General features: G+C 41.3%; 1 protein-coding gene across 1 annotated transcript; it reads right to left on the minus strand.

Annotated features, from left to right (window-relative positions):
- Window positions 1–12183: 12183 nt before the first annotated feature.
- LOC117772546 (tapasin-related protein-like) lies at window positions 12184–16586 on the minus strand. The gene is made up of 8 exons (XM_034603777.1): window positions 16371–16586; window positions 15689–15865; window positions 15326–15601; window positions 14908–15237; window positions 13596–13943; window positions 13387–13476; window positions 13044–13063; window positions 12184–12901 (listed from the first exon to the last, which is right to left on the minus strand). The coding sequence occupies exons 1-8, from the start codon at window positions 16420–16422 to the stop codon at window positions 12887–12889; spliced, it is 1308 nt and encodes a 435-aa protein (XP_034459668.1). The 5' UTR covers window positions 16423–16586; the 3' UTR covers window positions 12184–12886.
- Window positions 16587–18391: the final 1805 nt, after the last annotated feature.

Below are 18391 nucleotides of genomic sequence, written 5' to 3' on the forward strand. Positions count from 1 at the left end.
CTGATGAAGTGTTCCCTGAACTGCACTTGAAATACGAGCTGAGATAATATACAGACACAGGTATTAGGGAAGAAGGGTGGATGCAGTGAGAGAGAAAGACATAGCACTTTTAAGTTTATATATTTATAAATGCATTGTCACCAGTCTCTCGGACATGAATAAATACTTCCACGGCCATCCCTCCACTTTCCTTTGTGTTCCCAGCTAAGTGGCTTAGGAGGTACTTTCGATGGTGAACATAAACAGCTTCATCGCTCGATGCTTCACCGCTCACAGTGGCATACACGACACTAACATTGCTCTGTGGCTGCAGCTTACAACCACACTTAACACCATGGCAATGTCTACGTCCCATATGTCACGCATAATACCCATGGGGCCACAGTCCTAAAGGGCCTGGCTTGTCCTGTAACAACAGCATTGTGGTGGACAGGTGACATAATGTTTGTAGGCAACCAAAACAAAGAATAAAGAATCTCAGATCACAACACACACATGTGCTTGGGACTTGTTTGGGACGCTATTACTCCGAAGTATGTGAAATAATGGTTAGCTACTACTTAAAATAATTTAAATTCACTCATTATCTACCAGAAACAATGTTATTAACTCCATGTTTTTAGCCTAAATTTTCTCTGTGACCCATGCACGAACGCGGGTCCAGAGGAGGATCACAGCGGACATTTAGGCTAAAAAGTTGGTGTAAATGACGTTGTTTTGAGTCGAATTTGAATATTGGGGCTTCCGAACACTTCAAAAACACCACAGGCGCAGAATGGAGGCATTTTATGTTTTGTGGACTCCAACACTTACACCCACCCCTACATCGGCACAGTGGTGAGAAGATAATGAGTGAGTTTTATTTTTGGGTGAACTTTCCCTTTAATGCTTAATACGTCATACAAGTGTAACCTTTAAAAGGGGGAGGAGTGAGGGCTTGAGGACTAACAGAGGAAGTCGACACAAGGGGCCACATTGTGCAAACTCAGGCCAAGCTCCTGAGATCACTGGCTTCAATAATTACAACACACACACACACACACACACACACACACACACACACACACACACACACACACACACACACACACACACATATTGTCCTGTACTTCTGAAGAGCTTTATTTTCAATAACTTTTAAAGTTATCTCAACCCTTGACTTATTACCTGGCAGCAGTGTTAGAGTTATATGGGGGCCAGTAGGAGTCGAGCTCCTACGAAGCAGTTAAATCATACATTTTTGAAGGTGGCTAATACATCACCAACAATCATTGTTTTAACCACATATTGAGCATTTTCCTCTGTATTATTTACATTAATGAGATAGATCCTAAAAGGAACATTCTCCAGTTACGAACAACATGAATGACAGAGTGGCTGCACTTCACTACCAACAAACATTTACTCTTTTGACCGTGACAAAGTATTTTTTGTGTATTTTTTAAAAATCAGTAAAAACAAAAGTCATAAAAAGAAGTTATTATTAACAGTTTGAGGATGCAGCAAATGAAACATACGTAACATATTTTCATTCTTGTGCAATATCTTCTGGAAAACAGTTATAAAACATGTTTGAGATCAGACTGAATATTTTAATAAAGTCTTGGGCCAGTAGAGGCCATTTGAAAAACCTTAATCTTTAGTATCTCTCAGAAGTACGTTGTTGATTTGAAGGTGTTTTTAGGATCATACGTTTTTTTCTCTCACGGAAAGCGCACCGCTTGGCCATTATTTATTCAGTCATCTTGCAAATGTTAGTCATTATAGAGACCCCCTCAGATTATATCTTAAACTCTGCCTGGGAGAAACACTGGGAAGGATTTTTAGGATCAAACATTCTTTAATTTTTAAAGCCTAAATCAAAAACATGGTTATAGACCATACAGAATTCCATCAATTTCAGCATATTTCTGCCTTTTATATTCTCCGTCTCATGGCTTTGCATGTCTTTTATTATGTAATATCTGATTATTTTTTACTAGTAACTTATTCTATTATTTTTGTTAACAGTGGCCGGCTTCTTCACTCCCCAGAGAGGGGAAAGATGTCAGAGACAGTGAGCAGACTGAGGGAGACGTCCAGTGACTGAGTACGGACAGGGTGTCCTCTGTGGGACGGCGTCAGCATTAGATAGGTGTGGAAGTGGACAAGCCTCTAATGTCAACAGCAGAGAGGATACAGGGAACTGCTGTGAGGATGTGACCTCAAGAATTGGAAGGGGCTGAGGGAAATTAAATACGTATTGATAAAAAAGAACGGATACGAAAACACACACACACACACAAACAGTTTTGCCAAGATGGGACGCGTCAGAAAATCGGCAAAGTTTTGACAAACATTTTTTGCTTCTGACACACAATGTAGTCACTGTCTAAACTACTAACCCAGCACACACACACACACACACACACACACACACACACACACACACACACACACACACACACACACACACACACACACACACACACACACACACTTGCATGAACACGCACATGTAGTGTGAGACATTTTTCTGTGTAGCCAAACTCAGTCAGTGAGCAACTTCCAGCCCACATAGAGTGAGTACGTGTGTATTTATGTGTAAGTTCAAGATGATGTCATTCACCCAGACTCAGCCAAAACACCTCAGTCGTATCCATCAATTGTTCTTTCACCGCAATCTACACACACACACACACACACACACACACACACACACACACACACACACACACACACACACACACACACACACACACACACACACACACACACACACACACACACACACAAACACACACACACACAGTGTCATGCTGTATCAAACCTCACAGCATTAGCAGATCAACCCTTCAGCTGGCAGCAAGGTACTGATTCAGCATTACATCATCCTTTCCTAGTCCAGACCCTGTAGCCAAACACAAACACACACATTCATCCACACACACTCACCGGTACATGAACAGAGCTCATTAGCAGGGTTATTGGAGAACATCCATCAAGCCGAGCTATTTTTCCTCAAAGCTAAAGTTTGAAGAGAATATGTCTTGTTCTGGCTAACAGCAGAGCAACATGTTATATGTGGGACTGTGTGAAAACACAGGAGGAGACTTGCCAAGGAAGCAACAATCACACGAGGGCAGGGTTTTATCGACAGTTGATCTTAAGGTTGAGACAATAGTTTGCATTTTATTTGAAATAAAAAATCACATACTCAAAACATAAACCTTCCTGAATACCCAGAGCACTCAGAAAAACACTTAAACAACTCCATTGTAACTGTGCAAAGCCCATCACGAAGAATGACCTTTGAACCTTTCATTCCCTAACTGTTAATTCTGATCTTTTACAAAAATTCACTTCAACCAATCTGATTTTGCCTCTTCCTCTGTTAACCAATCATGTCCCTTCAGTGAACTTTTGACTGTCTCACTCCACATCACATCATTATCATTATTTCCATCATCGTATTGAAATATTATATAATATATCTTATAGTGAACTAATGTGTATCTACTATGAGACACAAAATAAATTAATTGATTGTAAAATTCATGAAAACATCTCTGTGATAAAACACCTATATCTGTTTCACATTTAGCTGCAGCACAGGCAGCGGCTGCTCTTTGTCTCTCTCTGTCTGTCTCTACATTTAATTCCCATGTTAACCTAAACTCCTTAGGCCTGGATTGAGCTGTATATCACTTTGGGTTACTAAGAAACTCCCCTTCACTGTCCACTACCTGCTTATTACTAAGACAGCTAAAACATAAAAGTGACATTTCCTTCAGCTAGAGTCAGTATCACCAGGGTGACAGGCAAAACATTTGAGGTATAGACGCCAGTAAGTGACGGTTGCTTTTTGAAAACACTCATTTTACGTAGTGTAGCAGCTTTAATATGCTGCACACACAGCTCCTACAGTTTATCTAAATGTTTTGTCAGGGTTGAACATAAACCTCTGCGGGTGTTTTCATGAGCTTGAACCCCACACTCGCACAGACATGATAATAAGTGACACGCCGTCACATCACTTTGTGTCTCTGTGAGGAGTAACTCAATCCTGTGACTCATGGTGGGATCTGTAAACACTGGAGGTTCAAATACTTCTGGATCAACCCTTCAGTGACCTGCTGTCCTCCAAGGGCCGACGCTGCTCTCTGATTTACAGCTCAACTTAAAATGTGGAAGAGGGGAGAGGAGAGCAGGACATATACAAACGTGAACAGGGTCAGAGTTTCAGGTCTGTTGTGTAAAAATGTAAATTTTGTTGTAGGGTCATTTTCAGTGTCTGCTGGTGTTCTTTTGTATCATATAATGTGAGTACTTTGACTAACCCTTTGAGAATCCACTATTTGACACTTCAACTTTTGGAGTAGAAGAGATTGAAATTCATAAGAAAAGTTTCCGGCGCTCCTCTCAGGCAGCTCACTGCACATCTGTCCAAAAACACAATATTGACATTTATTACTTCAAAAGTGGCAGTAATGTGACTCTTTGTCAGCAGTTCATAAAGCTAGAAGACACAATTTTGCACCTCTGAAAAGTTTACAATTGTTTTATCGTCTTTTGTGATGATTGCCTGAATAATCAGATATTTATCCCATGTGCAAGTACAAAGCCATTCACTTGGGAAGTGTTCCTATGGAGATGAATGGCATATAATGCTACCATCTGTCTGAGTTCAGGGTTATTGCACCATCAGGGTGGATAGTTGGGTTTATGTGACACCAAAAACCACAGTGTACATTCTGTCCTCCTGCTGCATTTTTTGGAAATACATACACCCTGTACTATAAATCACATAACTGTTGCCCATGGGCTGGTTCTGTAATTTTCTTGCCCTGCCTTGAAGCAGCACAGGGGGCTGCATCAGTGGTGATTGTGGCGGTTTATGGTGTGGGTGTGGGAGACATGAAATACGATTCAGGGAATTCAGTAAAGAGTAAAAATGGATTCATGCATTTTAAGGCTTATCAGACACCAAAGCACTGCACAGTAGTTTGTAAATATTCAGAAAGGATTTTAAAACCTTTCCAATATCAGCAGGATGATCGTGAGCAAAACTGTAGAGATGCAATCATAAAACCAATGTCTAACTATGTATTGCAGCAGCAGAACATAGTAAGAGTTTAGCTTTTAGGCTCTGACTTCACTTCCCCAGATAAGATTACATTTATATAATGGTGAGTAATCAGCAAATACTGTATCTTTAACCCCCCTGTTGGAGCCTCCAGGATGATGCTGGGGTGGTGGAGGGGCTGAATCAACAGGTAGTGATACTGACACAGGGAAGCAGAGGCATTTAAAAGCAGAGGGAGAGATGGGAAGTCTTTGCAGCTTAAATAGACGGTCAAATTTGGCTATTGCCAATTAGATGGTGGTATCATTTTAGATTTTCATTACGAAAACAAAAATGTGTAGTTAGTTTGAATTAAGCTTAACTTTAGCATTGGAGTATGCAATTCTATTCTATTCTTATAAAAGTAACAAAATATATTCGGTATAACATGACGTAAAGTCATATGTACCATTTGAGGTTCATTAAATAGATTTAAACAGGAACCACATGTAGCAGCTGAAGGGTACAAGGACATAAAAACCAGACAAACAGGAAAGAACAGAGGAGACAAACATGAGAGGAGGAGGAAGAGGAGTGAAAGAAACATGCCTGTAGCAGAAAACACTGATTAACTGTCATGACAATGAGTTGTATCATTTCTAATGAACCAAAACATCAACAATGCACACACATACACATACACACACATACGCACACACACACAAGCACACAGAGAGAGCGACTGACAGTGTCTGTGTGTTCCATCTTCTAGCAGCACAAATGAGGTCATTCAGGATGAGTTTTATCAGCAGCCTGGAGAGCCAATAAATCAGGAGCATGTTGTCTTTGCAATATGCGTGTGTGTGTGTGTGTGTGTGTGTGTGTGTGTGTGTGTGTGTGTGTGTGTGTAACAGACACAAATGTGCAGAAAGAGAACCTAGCGACCGTGTCTTCTTGCTGTTTAACAGTCTGGGAATCTGTCCTGCTGACCTTTCCCGTGTTACGCTGTTGGGGAACTGCTCTGATGCTCTATCCACACCCATCACACACAAATGAGCTTGTTATAATACTCATTTAAGAATGATCATATCATTACTGTGTATATTTAGATTGTTTTGTCTCTCTCTTAATGAGGTGAAGGTAACTCACTGATTAGAAGAGGTACAATTAAAATCTCTAAGGTTTGTCGACCACATAGCCTTCGAAATAGGACAGCCTGGTTGTGCTGCTGTGACTTCAAATGCAGACTGTATGTGTCAACGCAAATGCCTGACTCTGAGCCACAGACATTTTGTGGGCAGCCTCCAGCAGAAAGTCTGAAGGAGATGATGTGAGAACACAGCAGGAGATCCTCTGCAGGTTTCACCGCGAGCCAGTGCTGATGACATTTCTAACTTGTGACATATGCATGTTAGAAATAAAAAACAGAAGGAATACAAATATCTGAGGATGAGAAAGTGGCACCATACAGTATATGTAGAAGACACACACAAAGATGAGAATCACATTTTTTGTGTTAAGGGCCAATGCCGGTGTCAAAGTGCTGTAAACAAACACACATGATCACTGCAGTGGTATTAATAAGTTACATCCTGCCTGTCTGCTGCAACACCCCTCACCTGAACGCCACAGAGATTTCTGTGTTGTTGTGAACACGTTTGAGCAGAGAAAATATACAAATATATAAAATATAGTAAAACACATATTAGTGTCTAATAATATCTATTTGTGTTTGAATATATAATAAAAATCATAACCAGTGGAGCAGGTCATTGGAAGCTTACTAGCAAAGTCTATCAGTGACAGGCAGTTATCACACACACATACACACACACATCTGGCCGCCCCATTACAAATTCAAACTGAGCCTAATCCCGCTCTAAACTGGGTTTACGGTGTGGTTGGAACGTGCACCATCACCACACAGTCTTTTTTTCCCTTCTGAACCTCTGACCCTTGAGTTATTTAGATCATCTCTCAATATGGATCCATCCTAAATACCACCTTAGCATAAAATAAGTGACAGACTCCACTTAAGCAATAGTTGGACGACTACTTTTAAATTATAGTGTAGAACATGTGGACAGATCCTGTTTGAAAAAGAGGTGACCATCTTTCAACCTCGTCTTTTTCTGGACATCAGTCTTCCTGCTGACAAGGCAGCTCTGATGATTGCAATAGATGTTGGATTAACTGGAGTTTCCATACAAGTCTTGGAAAAAATCTTTATGTCAGAGCTCAATAATTCTCACACACTTGTAGATGAGAAGAAAAGAAGCCTTTTTGATCTGAGATATAGTTTCACAGGAGACAGACCTGATATGGTGATATTGAGCTGGAAAAGCTGGCAGCAATGGAAACCTTCACACAACTCAAAGAAACATCCAAAACTACCCCGCTACTGCCATAGATTGAATTTATTTTGCGTAATCCTGCTAATTTGATTGAAAACATAACCTTCTTGGCAGAGGTAATAAAATCTACCATCAGATGAACACACCCCAGGTTCACCAGCTGCCTCTGCCTCCTCTCTCCAGACTCATTCTGACGTTTGGTGTCAGACATGATCTGTATTTGCATCAACTTGATTTGATTGGCTGATGCCTGCACAAAAAACTCCTGATCAAGATTCTTTCCGGATTCATCACCAAAAGAGGTTTGTTATATATTTAAACATGGCAATAGCAGCTTTATTCGTCCAACATAAAATCAGAAGAAAACAACTGGCATTCACCTCTGCGAACAGTGTAGAACGCAACATGGATAATCCACTACAAGACTTGCTGACCCTGTTTTAGTTGTTGTCTTCCTTGACAGCTGTGTAGTAACTAACAACCAACTGAGTGGTCACATGATATTCATTTTCAGGTGTTTTAGTATGGACATGGATTAAAACTGATATGGATTCAAAACGCTAGTGTGCACAGAGATTGTTTTAGATGGAAAATGCTGTTTTCAAAATAAACATAGTAGTATTGATGTAGCCTTAATTTTCCAACAATCCCTTGGCTAATGATGTTTTCTAAATGCAGATGACTGTAACCCTCTGTCAAAACTTTAATCTCAAGTGACAAAGCTCTTTTCCACGGAACACATTAACTGTTTGCACACGTTCAGTGGCACAAGGGAACAGAACTTGAACTGTCATGTGATAGGGGCCTTATGAATCAGCGAATATATATATAACACACATAAACAAGTTTCCACTTGACACTTGACTTCAGAAAGATCTGAAGTGTGAGAGTGTGAGAGCTACATGGAGCCAGTTGGTGTAAGAGGCAGCTCACAGTTTTCAAATGTTCATGACTAATATAAGGACCAATGTGATACTGTGTTGACCTGAGCAAACAACACTTTACAAAGCAGAGTGTGGTCGCCATGGATCCTCTTCATCATCTGTCTTATTACTTTTCCCCACAGTGAACTATCTCACACACTCTGAAGCCCAGTCCGACACTGACAGTGTTTACACTATGTGTGTGTTTGTGTTTGTGTTTGTGTGTGTGTGTGTGTGTGTGTATGTGTGCGTGTGCATGCGTGCGTGCGTGCTGTGTCATCCACACTTCTATCTCTGAAGGCCACTACCAGTTTTACTTTCCCCCCTAGTTTCCATGTGAACACTAACAGAAGGAGAAATAGAAGTTAAAAATACTCAGTCTCCTCTCAATAGTTGCTTGATAATTCACCAATTCTTAGCTGAACCATGTGACTTACACTTAATTGCTTTGTGTGTCTGGCAGCACTACACAAACACACAAGCAATCTGTTTTTGGAAACAGTTTCCCAGAGAGACAATCAAGAAATGTCCCTGTGAACTGATGAGGTTATTTTCTCTGAACATGATCTTGATGCTTGTTGCATGCATAGCTAAGCAATGACATGACCTCCTTTTTACGATCTGACCTAAAAGTTGGTTTGCTGCACCGTATAAATCACATTTCACTCTCTCTCTTAGCTCGCTTATGTAAGTGTGATGTTTCAACATGAAAGCCCAGAGCGTCCATAGCTGCTGGCAAATAGAAGCATGTCGTCAGCCGGGCCAGGAACTGCACGCATGAGCTCATGTCCTCCAAGCTGCTGCATAAAGTGAGCGAGTCGAGGTCTGTCAGCGAGAGCGCTGATGGAAATTAGCTGCTTTGCTTTTCCAAACACCCTTTGTGTTGGAAATCAGACGAGTGTTATTCCTGATTTGTCACAACAGCTCAGGAGAGGAGAGTCAGACGGATGGACCGTCATTAGAGCTGTTTATTATTCAAAGATCACAGGAGTGCTGTGCCCCTAACTCTGAGCTGAAGAGAGAAGGGGGGAATGAACCGTAAGGAAAGAATGAAAAAGACGTTTCTGTGGTTAAGAGAACAAGGAAAAGAGAGATGAGGGTGAAGAGAGGAGAGTCGAAGCCACAGAATGACTGATGCACACACACACACACACACACACACACACACACACACACACACACACACACACACACACACACACACACACACACACACACACACACACACACACAAACACACAAAAACACAAGACAGTGAATTTTCCACTTGCTCGACATGGACTTTCATTATGTGTGCAGCAGTTAAGTGTGTGGCCTGCGGTTTGTTCACAGGCTCTTGAGAGCTACACACACACAGATACACACATGTGCACACACATCATTTTTTGAACTTCTATGTTAGTGAGGACACTCATTGGCATAGTGCATTCCCTAGACCCTTACCCTCTCCTTAACCATCACGACTAAATGCCTAATCCTGCCCTAAATCAATCGTCCTAAACCACTTCACCTAGAAGCCTTAACCTAACCGTCTCGATCTAGCACCTTGAGGTCAGAAGGTTAATCTTGATCTCATCCTCTACAAGATTAAACTTCAAGTCGGATATCTCTCGCCTAAAAGTTGAACCTTTAACTGCACTTCTAATACAGGAAGTCATAGATTGGACTAAAATCTGATCAACTGAAACCACAAACTTGGACAACTCACTCTGGATCCAACCTGAGAGACTGAGCGTAAGAGTCGGAGATATGATTGGATATGTAGGTGATATGGGGGACGCAGAGCTACTGACTGTCGTGTGACGGCTAGTGTGTTGCCTTTGGCTTTTCATTTCGACTGCCCAGTTGACAGAGGGGGCAATGGGAGTCATGGAGACAACTTAATACTGCCTCACTCCATCACAAATAAATGTCTAACCCGAACCTTAACCCTTACCTTAACCTAAATGTCCTCACTTTTTCAGAAGTTAAAAGGGATAAGACCAAGTGGTGCTCTTCACCCTTATCTGTTTACTTCTTTGTTACTTAGTTTGAAGGATTACGCAAATACTACTGGACGGATTATGACTAAACTTGGTAAAGGCATGCAGTATGGGTCAGGGAAGATCTTATTACATTTTGGTGTGGATCCAAATCAGGGGGTGGATCCAGGAATTTTTTATCAGCTAGGGCTTTTTTTGACGTTCTTACAGATTTCTCACGGGATATTTCAGGGATCAGACATATTTAGGGGACTGATATTTATGAGTGTGTGCAATTTGGTGCAGATCCAAATGGAAATCTGGATCTAGTGAATTTAAATGTGGCTTCAAAGGAGGACTCTTGGTGGAGGTTTTTTCCCTCGGCTGAGGGACATTCTAGTTTTGTTGTATTTTTGTACAATACACTAAGTCAAAAGGCTTTCTTCATCTTCTTCTTTACTATCATCCAGCCCTTTGGCCTTTACATTGTACTTCATCTATCATCAAACCACCTTTTTTAGTTATTCATGGTCATTCTACCACCAATATTCAACATTGCTAATTGTATGTTTTCAGGAAACCAGCTCCGTTGATGGTGTTAGTTAGCTTGTGTCAGTGTCTGTGAATTTTTATTGCTGCCTTTTTTTAAATCTTTCTTTACTTCTTGGTCACAGCAATTCTTCAGAATATGTCGAATGTTTTGTCTGTTAATTCAATTAGTTTTCAGTTTTTTACACCCCACTCTCTCTCTGGCTCTCTAACTCACTCTATTTCTTGCCCTCTGCACCTTGGAGACAAGTTTAGTGCTGCCCTACTCTGTTTGTCTTCTCTGAACATTTGTGATCAAATCTGGGCCACACACACAGACACACACACAGACACACACACAGACACACACACACACACACACACACACACACACACACACACACACACACACACACACACACTTACACAGTTACCCCTCAGGCCACAGGGTTTTTGGTAGCACACACACGATCACACATCTGGAATCAGTCTGAGCAGAACTCTGTTTATCCCTGTAAATGGACTCAGACCTCACTGACCAGCTCCGCTCGCTGTGAACAGGTTTGAGTTCCTCTTCATCAGGCCGCTTCAAAGCTGATGGCTGACATATACAAGAAGTGAAGGTCAGTGTAGTTTGCATGGGGTAAGTGTGTGTTTCTAATGAGGGCCACAAAGAGTATGCAGCACGACAGCCAATGGCTGCCAAAGTTCAGCTGGCAGTTTTACAAGAGGCTTTTATTTTATGTGTGTGAGTGTGTGTGTGGATATGGAGACAGTGACAAGTAGAGAATTAGACAAAACATTTGCTCCATTTTGGTTTTAGTTTTAGAGCTTATATTTATCAAAGCTCCAAGGATCACACCCAAAATTGCTCTGCAGCTCAAATTTAAATAAGATAAATTTATCAAGGGATTCCCAGTGAAACTAGTTCAGTATGAGAGTGTTTAAAAGCAGTTGTCAACTTCTCACAGAGGAAAGCCAGACAAAAATGTGGACTTCATCAATGATGATATTCTGCCACGGCATATGATTTTATTTTCTAGAGTTTTAATTTGTCAAATCTTAAATATCTAGTAGTGGAAGAATGAAACAAATGGATGAAAAGAAAAATAAGAATCCTGCAGTTGATACATCTGAAGTGACAAGTTGCAAGTAAAGATTTACAGAAGAGTGAAATCGTGTGAGTGAAAGAGTGAGCATCAGCTGCAGAATTCTCATGTCAAAAGACAGCTTATTTGTGCCTTTATTAAGTTTGTGAGTGGGAGTTAATTGAAGGATTTTTACTTGAGTCCAAATTTTCACTTAGCAAATTGTGATGGGCCGAGCTCGGGGGAGAAATGTAAGCAAGAGGAAAAGACATTTCAAACAGGCGTCTTACTCCAAGAACACTTTATTCTAACACATGTTGCCAAAATAAAGCACAAACCACATGATAATACAGTTTTTCAATTCATTAGTAATTTGTACAATTTCAATATAAATCTACCATCATTTTTACAATGTCTGCCATGTGTAATATATTTCTAGGTTGAAGATCATGTCAATGATGTCGATGTCAATATTCAACAATAAATTAGCATGTTCTCTGACATTTGATGCATGTGCATCATCGTGCACGTACATGATACAAACAAAACCCACTTGTAAAAACACAGCTCCATGGAACTACTGCTTATACTGTACATCGTCACCAGTGTAGTGGACTGCTCCGGCCGCCCACAAGGATTAAAATCTAAATCATAATTTTAGCATGAAAATCAAAGCAACTTTGAATTTCACAGAAACCAAAACTCACCTCATCAAACACACACACACGTTTGTACTTCTATCTTAGTGAGGACATTCATTTACATAATGCATTCCCTAGCCCCTTACCCTAAACCTAATTCTAACCCTAACCCTAAAACCAAATCTTAACCCTCAAACAAGCCTTTGAAGAAGTGAGGACCAGCCAACATGTCCTCACTCTCACACAAAGCCTAGGACATTCACAAATAAAAATGAATGAAGGAGGAGTGACAGCCGCTCCATCTTCACTGGTTTTGCTTGTGATGCGTGTTCAGGCCAGTGAGGTTCTCAGTATGGTTTTTTCTACTCAGACACACACACACACACACACAGACACACACACACACACACACACACACACACACACACGCAGGGAGACATACAGTGATTACAAACCTATTTTTTACTGATGGTGATGGTTATGTTTGTTTTCACATTATCTTACCTGTACTGATTTTCTTCCTGCTGTGGAGAGAATAGGTGATAATTATTCCTTTAGAAATGAACACTTCACATGTCTCAGTGTTTGCTACAACAGTAGTTCTCATCTGTTGTCATGTGACTGTCCCTCAAACGCAGAAGACTTTGATTCTCTGTGCTTTATCCTTGACTGTTTATTTACCTGCAGTGCGCATGAGGTGATGCCACTGAATAACTAAGTACCTCTGTTACTTTTCCCCCTGATGAGTGGAATTTAAATTAATTTTCCATATTCCTCATTATGACCTGGATCATCGTGTGCGCACATCCTTTTATCAGCCTGTTTATGTGAGGACCTCCACACCCACCTGAGTACAGCAGCAGCATTACACCCAGGAAGAGCAGCAGTGTGACTATAAAGACACCAACGTTGCGGTCAGACAACCAGCTGCTTGGCTCTGAGAGGAGAAAACACAACAGAAAGACGTCAGGCCTCAACTGAGTCCCTCTGCTGCCACTGTGTGATAATTCATGGCACTACAGCTCAATCGCTGCTGGGTGGGTTCTCTCCCCTTACCTTCAACATGCAGGATGAAGCTCTTTTTGATGGGCATCCGCAAGGACTGGTGGGAGACGCTGCATGTAAACTGTCTCCCAGAGTTCCTGCGTGAACCCTGGAGGTAGAAGAACGCCGACACAGAGAAGGTCTTGTCTTGGTTGTGTTTGTGGCTTGACAGCAAAATGTTCTGGAGTACAGTGGGCAGAGGAGCGCCAACCCTCTGGCCTGCCGCTGCCGGGTCCTGCTCGTACCAAACTATCTCCACATCCAGAGGGTAGTAATTCTCTGCATCACAGGAAACCCTCGGCTCCTCGCCCTCCTGCAGATGGAGGACGGGTCCGACGTTGACAGTGACACGGGGAGGCTCTGACGAGACAATGAAGTATAAGTGAATTTTCAGCGAGAGGTCTCATGACTCTGAGATTGTCAAGAGCCGATTTTGTGTACAACATTAATTATCCTCTTTTTAGTTTTAAAAGTGATATAATTGAGAATTTCTCAAACAAGAATGCCAACCATGCTAGTTTCAGCTTCTTAAATATTAGAAACGGATGTTTTTTAGTTTCTAATTTTATATTTGTAAACTGAATAAAACGTTTGTTTTGAACAGTTGGCCTGAAAAAACATTACGACGGGCATGCTACACTGTCTTCTGACTTTAATAGACTTAAAGATGAATCAGTCAATCTTATTCACATATATTCAGTGATAATAAAAAGAAGGCCAGTTGCAGCCCTTAATGTACAAGACAAAGTTGTGAGGGAAATCTCGCAGGCTGAAGGAATTCATTTTTTTATGGATCAATGATTTTTTATGCAGAAGTATTTATTCTCAATACCGACTGCATCAGGTTCTCAGTTGTATTCCTAAATCTGAACTTCTGATTCGTCAAAGGAGAAAATGAATGCTGTTCCGCTCTATTACCTTCACTGTTCACTCACTTTTAAGCATTCAAAACCTTTTATTTCTGAGATTCACATTAGCTGGATCATAAAAAATCAAACTTGTCTATTATTGAAGGTTTATTTTCGTAACACTTCCACTCTTTTAATGCTCTCTAGACATCTATCAAAAGAGAACACGTCGCCTGTGATGCCTTCACACATTATACTGAAAGTTGTTCCATATTTTGAACATTTACTGACGTGTGTGAAGTCCTCAGCCACTCAGGCTTCAAGACTAAAGAGGACCAAGCTTTTACAGTCAGGCCTGGTACGGTCTAATAAGCTCACACTTAAAACTATACATTCAAAAGCCTTTTTATATTTCAACCACAGTTAGCATTTTATACATCATGCCCTGATCCATAACCTTTGTGTGACTGTCTTACCTTCGACATACAGATTTATATCCAGACTGGTGAACAGTGGATTCACTGACACTGAACAAATGTACCTCCCTTCACTGCTCATCTTGGTGAAGGGGAGGTTATAGGTAGCATCCCCCCTAGCGAGGCTCTTCAACTCAACCCCAGTCCCCTGGTTATGCCCCAAGCGGTGGGAATGGCTGAAGAGTATGATTCTTTCGCCACGATGTTGCCAGTTCCACTCCACAGTGACACTTGCTCCCCTGTGGTCCAGAGCAAACTGGCAGTGAAGCTTTTGTTGGGAGCTCAGGGCAGCTTTGACTGATGGAGATTGTGTTTTCATGACCAGGGCAACTATGAAAACAAAACAGAGGCAAATGAGACAGAGACATGATTTAGTCAAACTGTGATATGTTTAATTATTAAAGACAGTGAGTGTTACCCATTGTTGTGAGCATCTCCCTGTCCTCAATGACAGGCCAGTTGCGGTAGTCCTGCTGTCCAGGGGGGGGTTGGTCAGATGGGTGTCTGAGGAAGCTAGTGACGGTGAACAGGCCCTTGCTGTGTTTGAGGGTGCAGCTGAACCAACGGTTGTACTCCTTGGCTTCCTGGGCAGGCCAGCGGACATCGATTCCCTCTGTACTGTACCTACGCAGCTCACAGTCCAAATGCTCTGCCTCCACCCCCTCCACATAATCCCGCAGGTCCAACTTAGATCCTACAACAGAACAGAATACAGTAGAATACAAGAGAACAGAACAGCGCTCAGTGTTGTTGATGTTGGGTAGAAGGCTACAGCTCTTACCTGTGACCAGGAAAGTGACGGCATGTGGGTTGACTGGATCATCTCCTTTTCGGCCAAACTGCAGCATGACCTCTCTGTGTATAGGCCGAGTCTCAGTGTGACCTTCTTCATTCAGAAACACCTTTTCATCAGTGAAATGACAGGGCAGCCATGTCATCTGATGCAGGCACAGAACTCCTGAGAGACACAAAACAATTCAGTGCAGTGCAGCTTACAATTTCTTTATTTTACTGCTTTATAATATCGTACAAGTACAGTGTGGTATACTGCATTAATTATATTACAGTATAAAGTTGTATCTAATAGTAAATTAAAACACAGTGTAGTATGGTATACAAAGAAAAGTGTAGTATACTATAATATAGTAGTGGCTTATAGTGTGGTATGCTTTAGACAGGATAGTGTAGTTTACTAGTACAGCACACCGTTGTACACTATATAATAGTATTATAAAGTAGGATGGAATGTAAAGCAGGGTGTAGTATACTGTAGTATATTACAGTACAACGTTGTACAGAAAAGTATAGTGTAATATAATGTGTTGTAGTACAATACAGTACAGTATAGAAAGTACAGGGATACCTCATTATCGTATTACAGTATATTACAGTAGAGTGTGTAGTGTAGTATAACACACAAACACACACCACAGACTGAAACAAAGCTTGAGTCAGTAACTTACCTGAACATAGAGACAAGTAACAAAGTATGTGTAAGAGTAAATCCATGATCATCCACCGGTACAGATCCCCTTGTTGTAGCTGCAGATCTGTGAAGACACACTTTCACTTTCACTTCGTCTGAAACACAAGCTGCAGCTGCTGTCACGTGGTCGGTTATAATATCAGAGACCGGAATATATTTTATAATGTGAACACACTGTATGAAACCAACATTTGACCGATACTCTGTGTCTGGTCTGTGCGCTACAGATGTTGCTTAACTACAGATGTTGCTGAACTACAGATGTTGCTGAACTAGACATTCGGAACGTCACATGTTCAGTAAAACATAATGTATGAACACATGAAATCAACACGAAGCACACAATTCCTTATCATAACTTAATTCATCGATCGATCAACACGAAGCGAACGTTTGCGTTTCGTTTTCAACCTTCAATACTCGATTTGTCCCGAGGTGGCGGTGTGAATCAGCCGTGGGACCCTCTTGTTTTTTTGACACGTTGATGCGGAACAGCGGAAGCGCTTTATGCGAAGTTTTGACATGCCGCAGTGAATCGTCTCAGTTTGTTGTATTTGCTGTGCAGCGGTGCAGGTTTAATTGACTAAACACACTCTTCAGTCTAACTCTGAGCAGAAGAGAGAAGGGGGGAATGAACCGTAAGGAAATAATGAAAAAGACGTTTCTATGGTTAAGAGAACAAGGAAAAGAGAGATGAGGGTGAAGAGAGGAGAGTCGAAGCCACAGAATGACTGATACACACACACACACACACACACACACACACAAGACAGTGAATGTTCCACTTGCTCGACATGGACTTTCATTATGTGTGTAGCAGTTAAGTGTGTGGCCTGCGGTTTGTTCACAGGCTCTTGAGAGCTACACACACACAGATACACACATGTGCACACACATCATTTTTTGAACTTCTATGTTAGTGAGGACACTCATTGGCATAGTGCATTCCCTAGACCCTTACCCTCTCCTTAACCATCACGACTAAATGCCTAATCCTGCCCTAAATCAATCGTCCTAAACCACTTCACCTAGAAGCCTTAACCTAACCGTCTCGATCTAGCACCTTGAGGTCAGAAGGTTAATCTTGATCTCATCCTCTACAAGATTAAACTTCAAGTCGGATATCTCTCGCCTAAAAGTTGAACCTTTAACTGCACTTCTAATACAGGAAGTCATAGATTGGACTAAAATCTGATCAACTGAAACCACAAACTTGGACAACTCACTCTGGATCCAACCTGAGAGACTGAGCGTAAGAGTCGGAGATATGATTGGATATGTAGGTGATATGGGGGACGCAGAGCTACTGACTGTCGTGTGACGGCTAGTGTGTTGCCTTTGGCTTTTCATTTCGACTGCCCAGTTGACAGAGGGGGCAATGGGAGTCATGGAGACAACTTAATACTGCCTCACTCCATCACAAATAAACGTCTAACCCGAACCTTAACCCTTACCTTAACCTAAATGTCCTCACTTTTTCAGAAGTTAAAAGGGATAAGACCAAGTGGTGCTCTTAACTACCTCCACTAAGGGAGTTATGGTTTCACCCTTATCTGTTTACTTCTTTGTTACTTAGTTTGAAGGATTACGCAAATACTACTGGACGGATTATGACTAAACTTGGTAAAGGCATGCAGTATGGGTCAGGGAAGATCTTATTACATTTTGGTGTGGATCCAAATCAGGGGGTGGATCCAGGAATTTTTTTTATCAGCTAGGGCTATTTTTGACGTTCTTACAGATTTCTCACGGGATATTTCAGGGATCAGACATATTTAGGGGACTGATATTTATGAGTGTGCAATTTGGTGCAGATCCAAATGGAAATCTGGATCTAGTGAATTTAAATGTGGCTTCAAAGGAGGACTCTTGGTGGAGGTTTTTTCCCTTGAGGGACATTCTAGTTTTGTTGTATTTTTGTACAATACACTAAGTCAAAAGGCTTTCTTCATCTTCTTCTTTACTATCATCCAGCCCTATGGCCTTTACATTGTACTT

The sequence above is a fragment of the Hippoglossus hippoglossus genome, chromosome 13 (genome assembly GCF_009819705.1).
Source record: "Hippoglossus hippoglossus isolate fHipHip1 chromosome 13, fHipHip1.pri, whole genome shotgun sequence".
Taxonomy (NCBI): Eukaryota; Metazoa; Chordata; class Actinopteri; order Pleuronectiformes; family Pleuronectidae; genus Hippoglossus; species Hippoglossus hippoglossus.

Excerpts from the sequence above, each read along its gene's own strand:
- LOC117772546 (XM_034603777.1), bottom strand. The coding sequence starts at position 16,422 with ATGATCATGGATTTACTCTTACACATACTTTGTTACTTGTCTCTATGT. Across the intron at positions 15,602-15,688 it reads CGTCACTTTCCTGGTCACAG|GATCTAAGTTGGACCTGCGG; the intron begins GTAAGAGCTGTA and ends GTTCTGTTGTAG. Across the intron at positions 13,064-13,386 it reads AATGCTGCTGCTGTACTCAG|CAGGAAGAAAATCAGTACAG; the intron begins GTGGGTGTGGAG and ends TTCTCTCCACAG.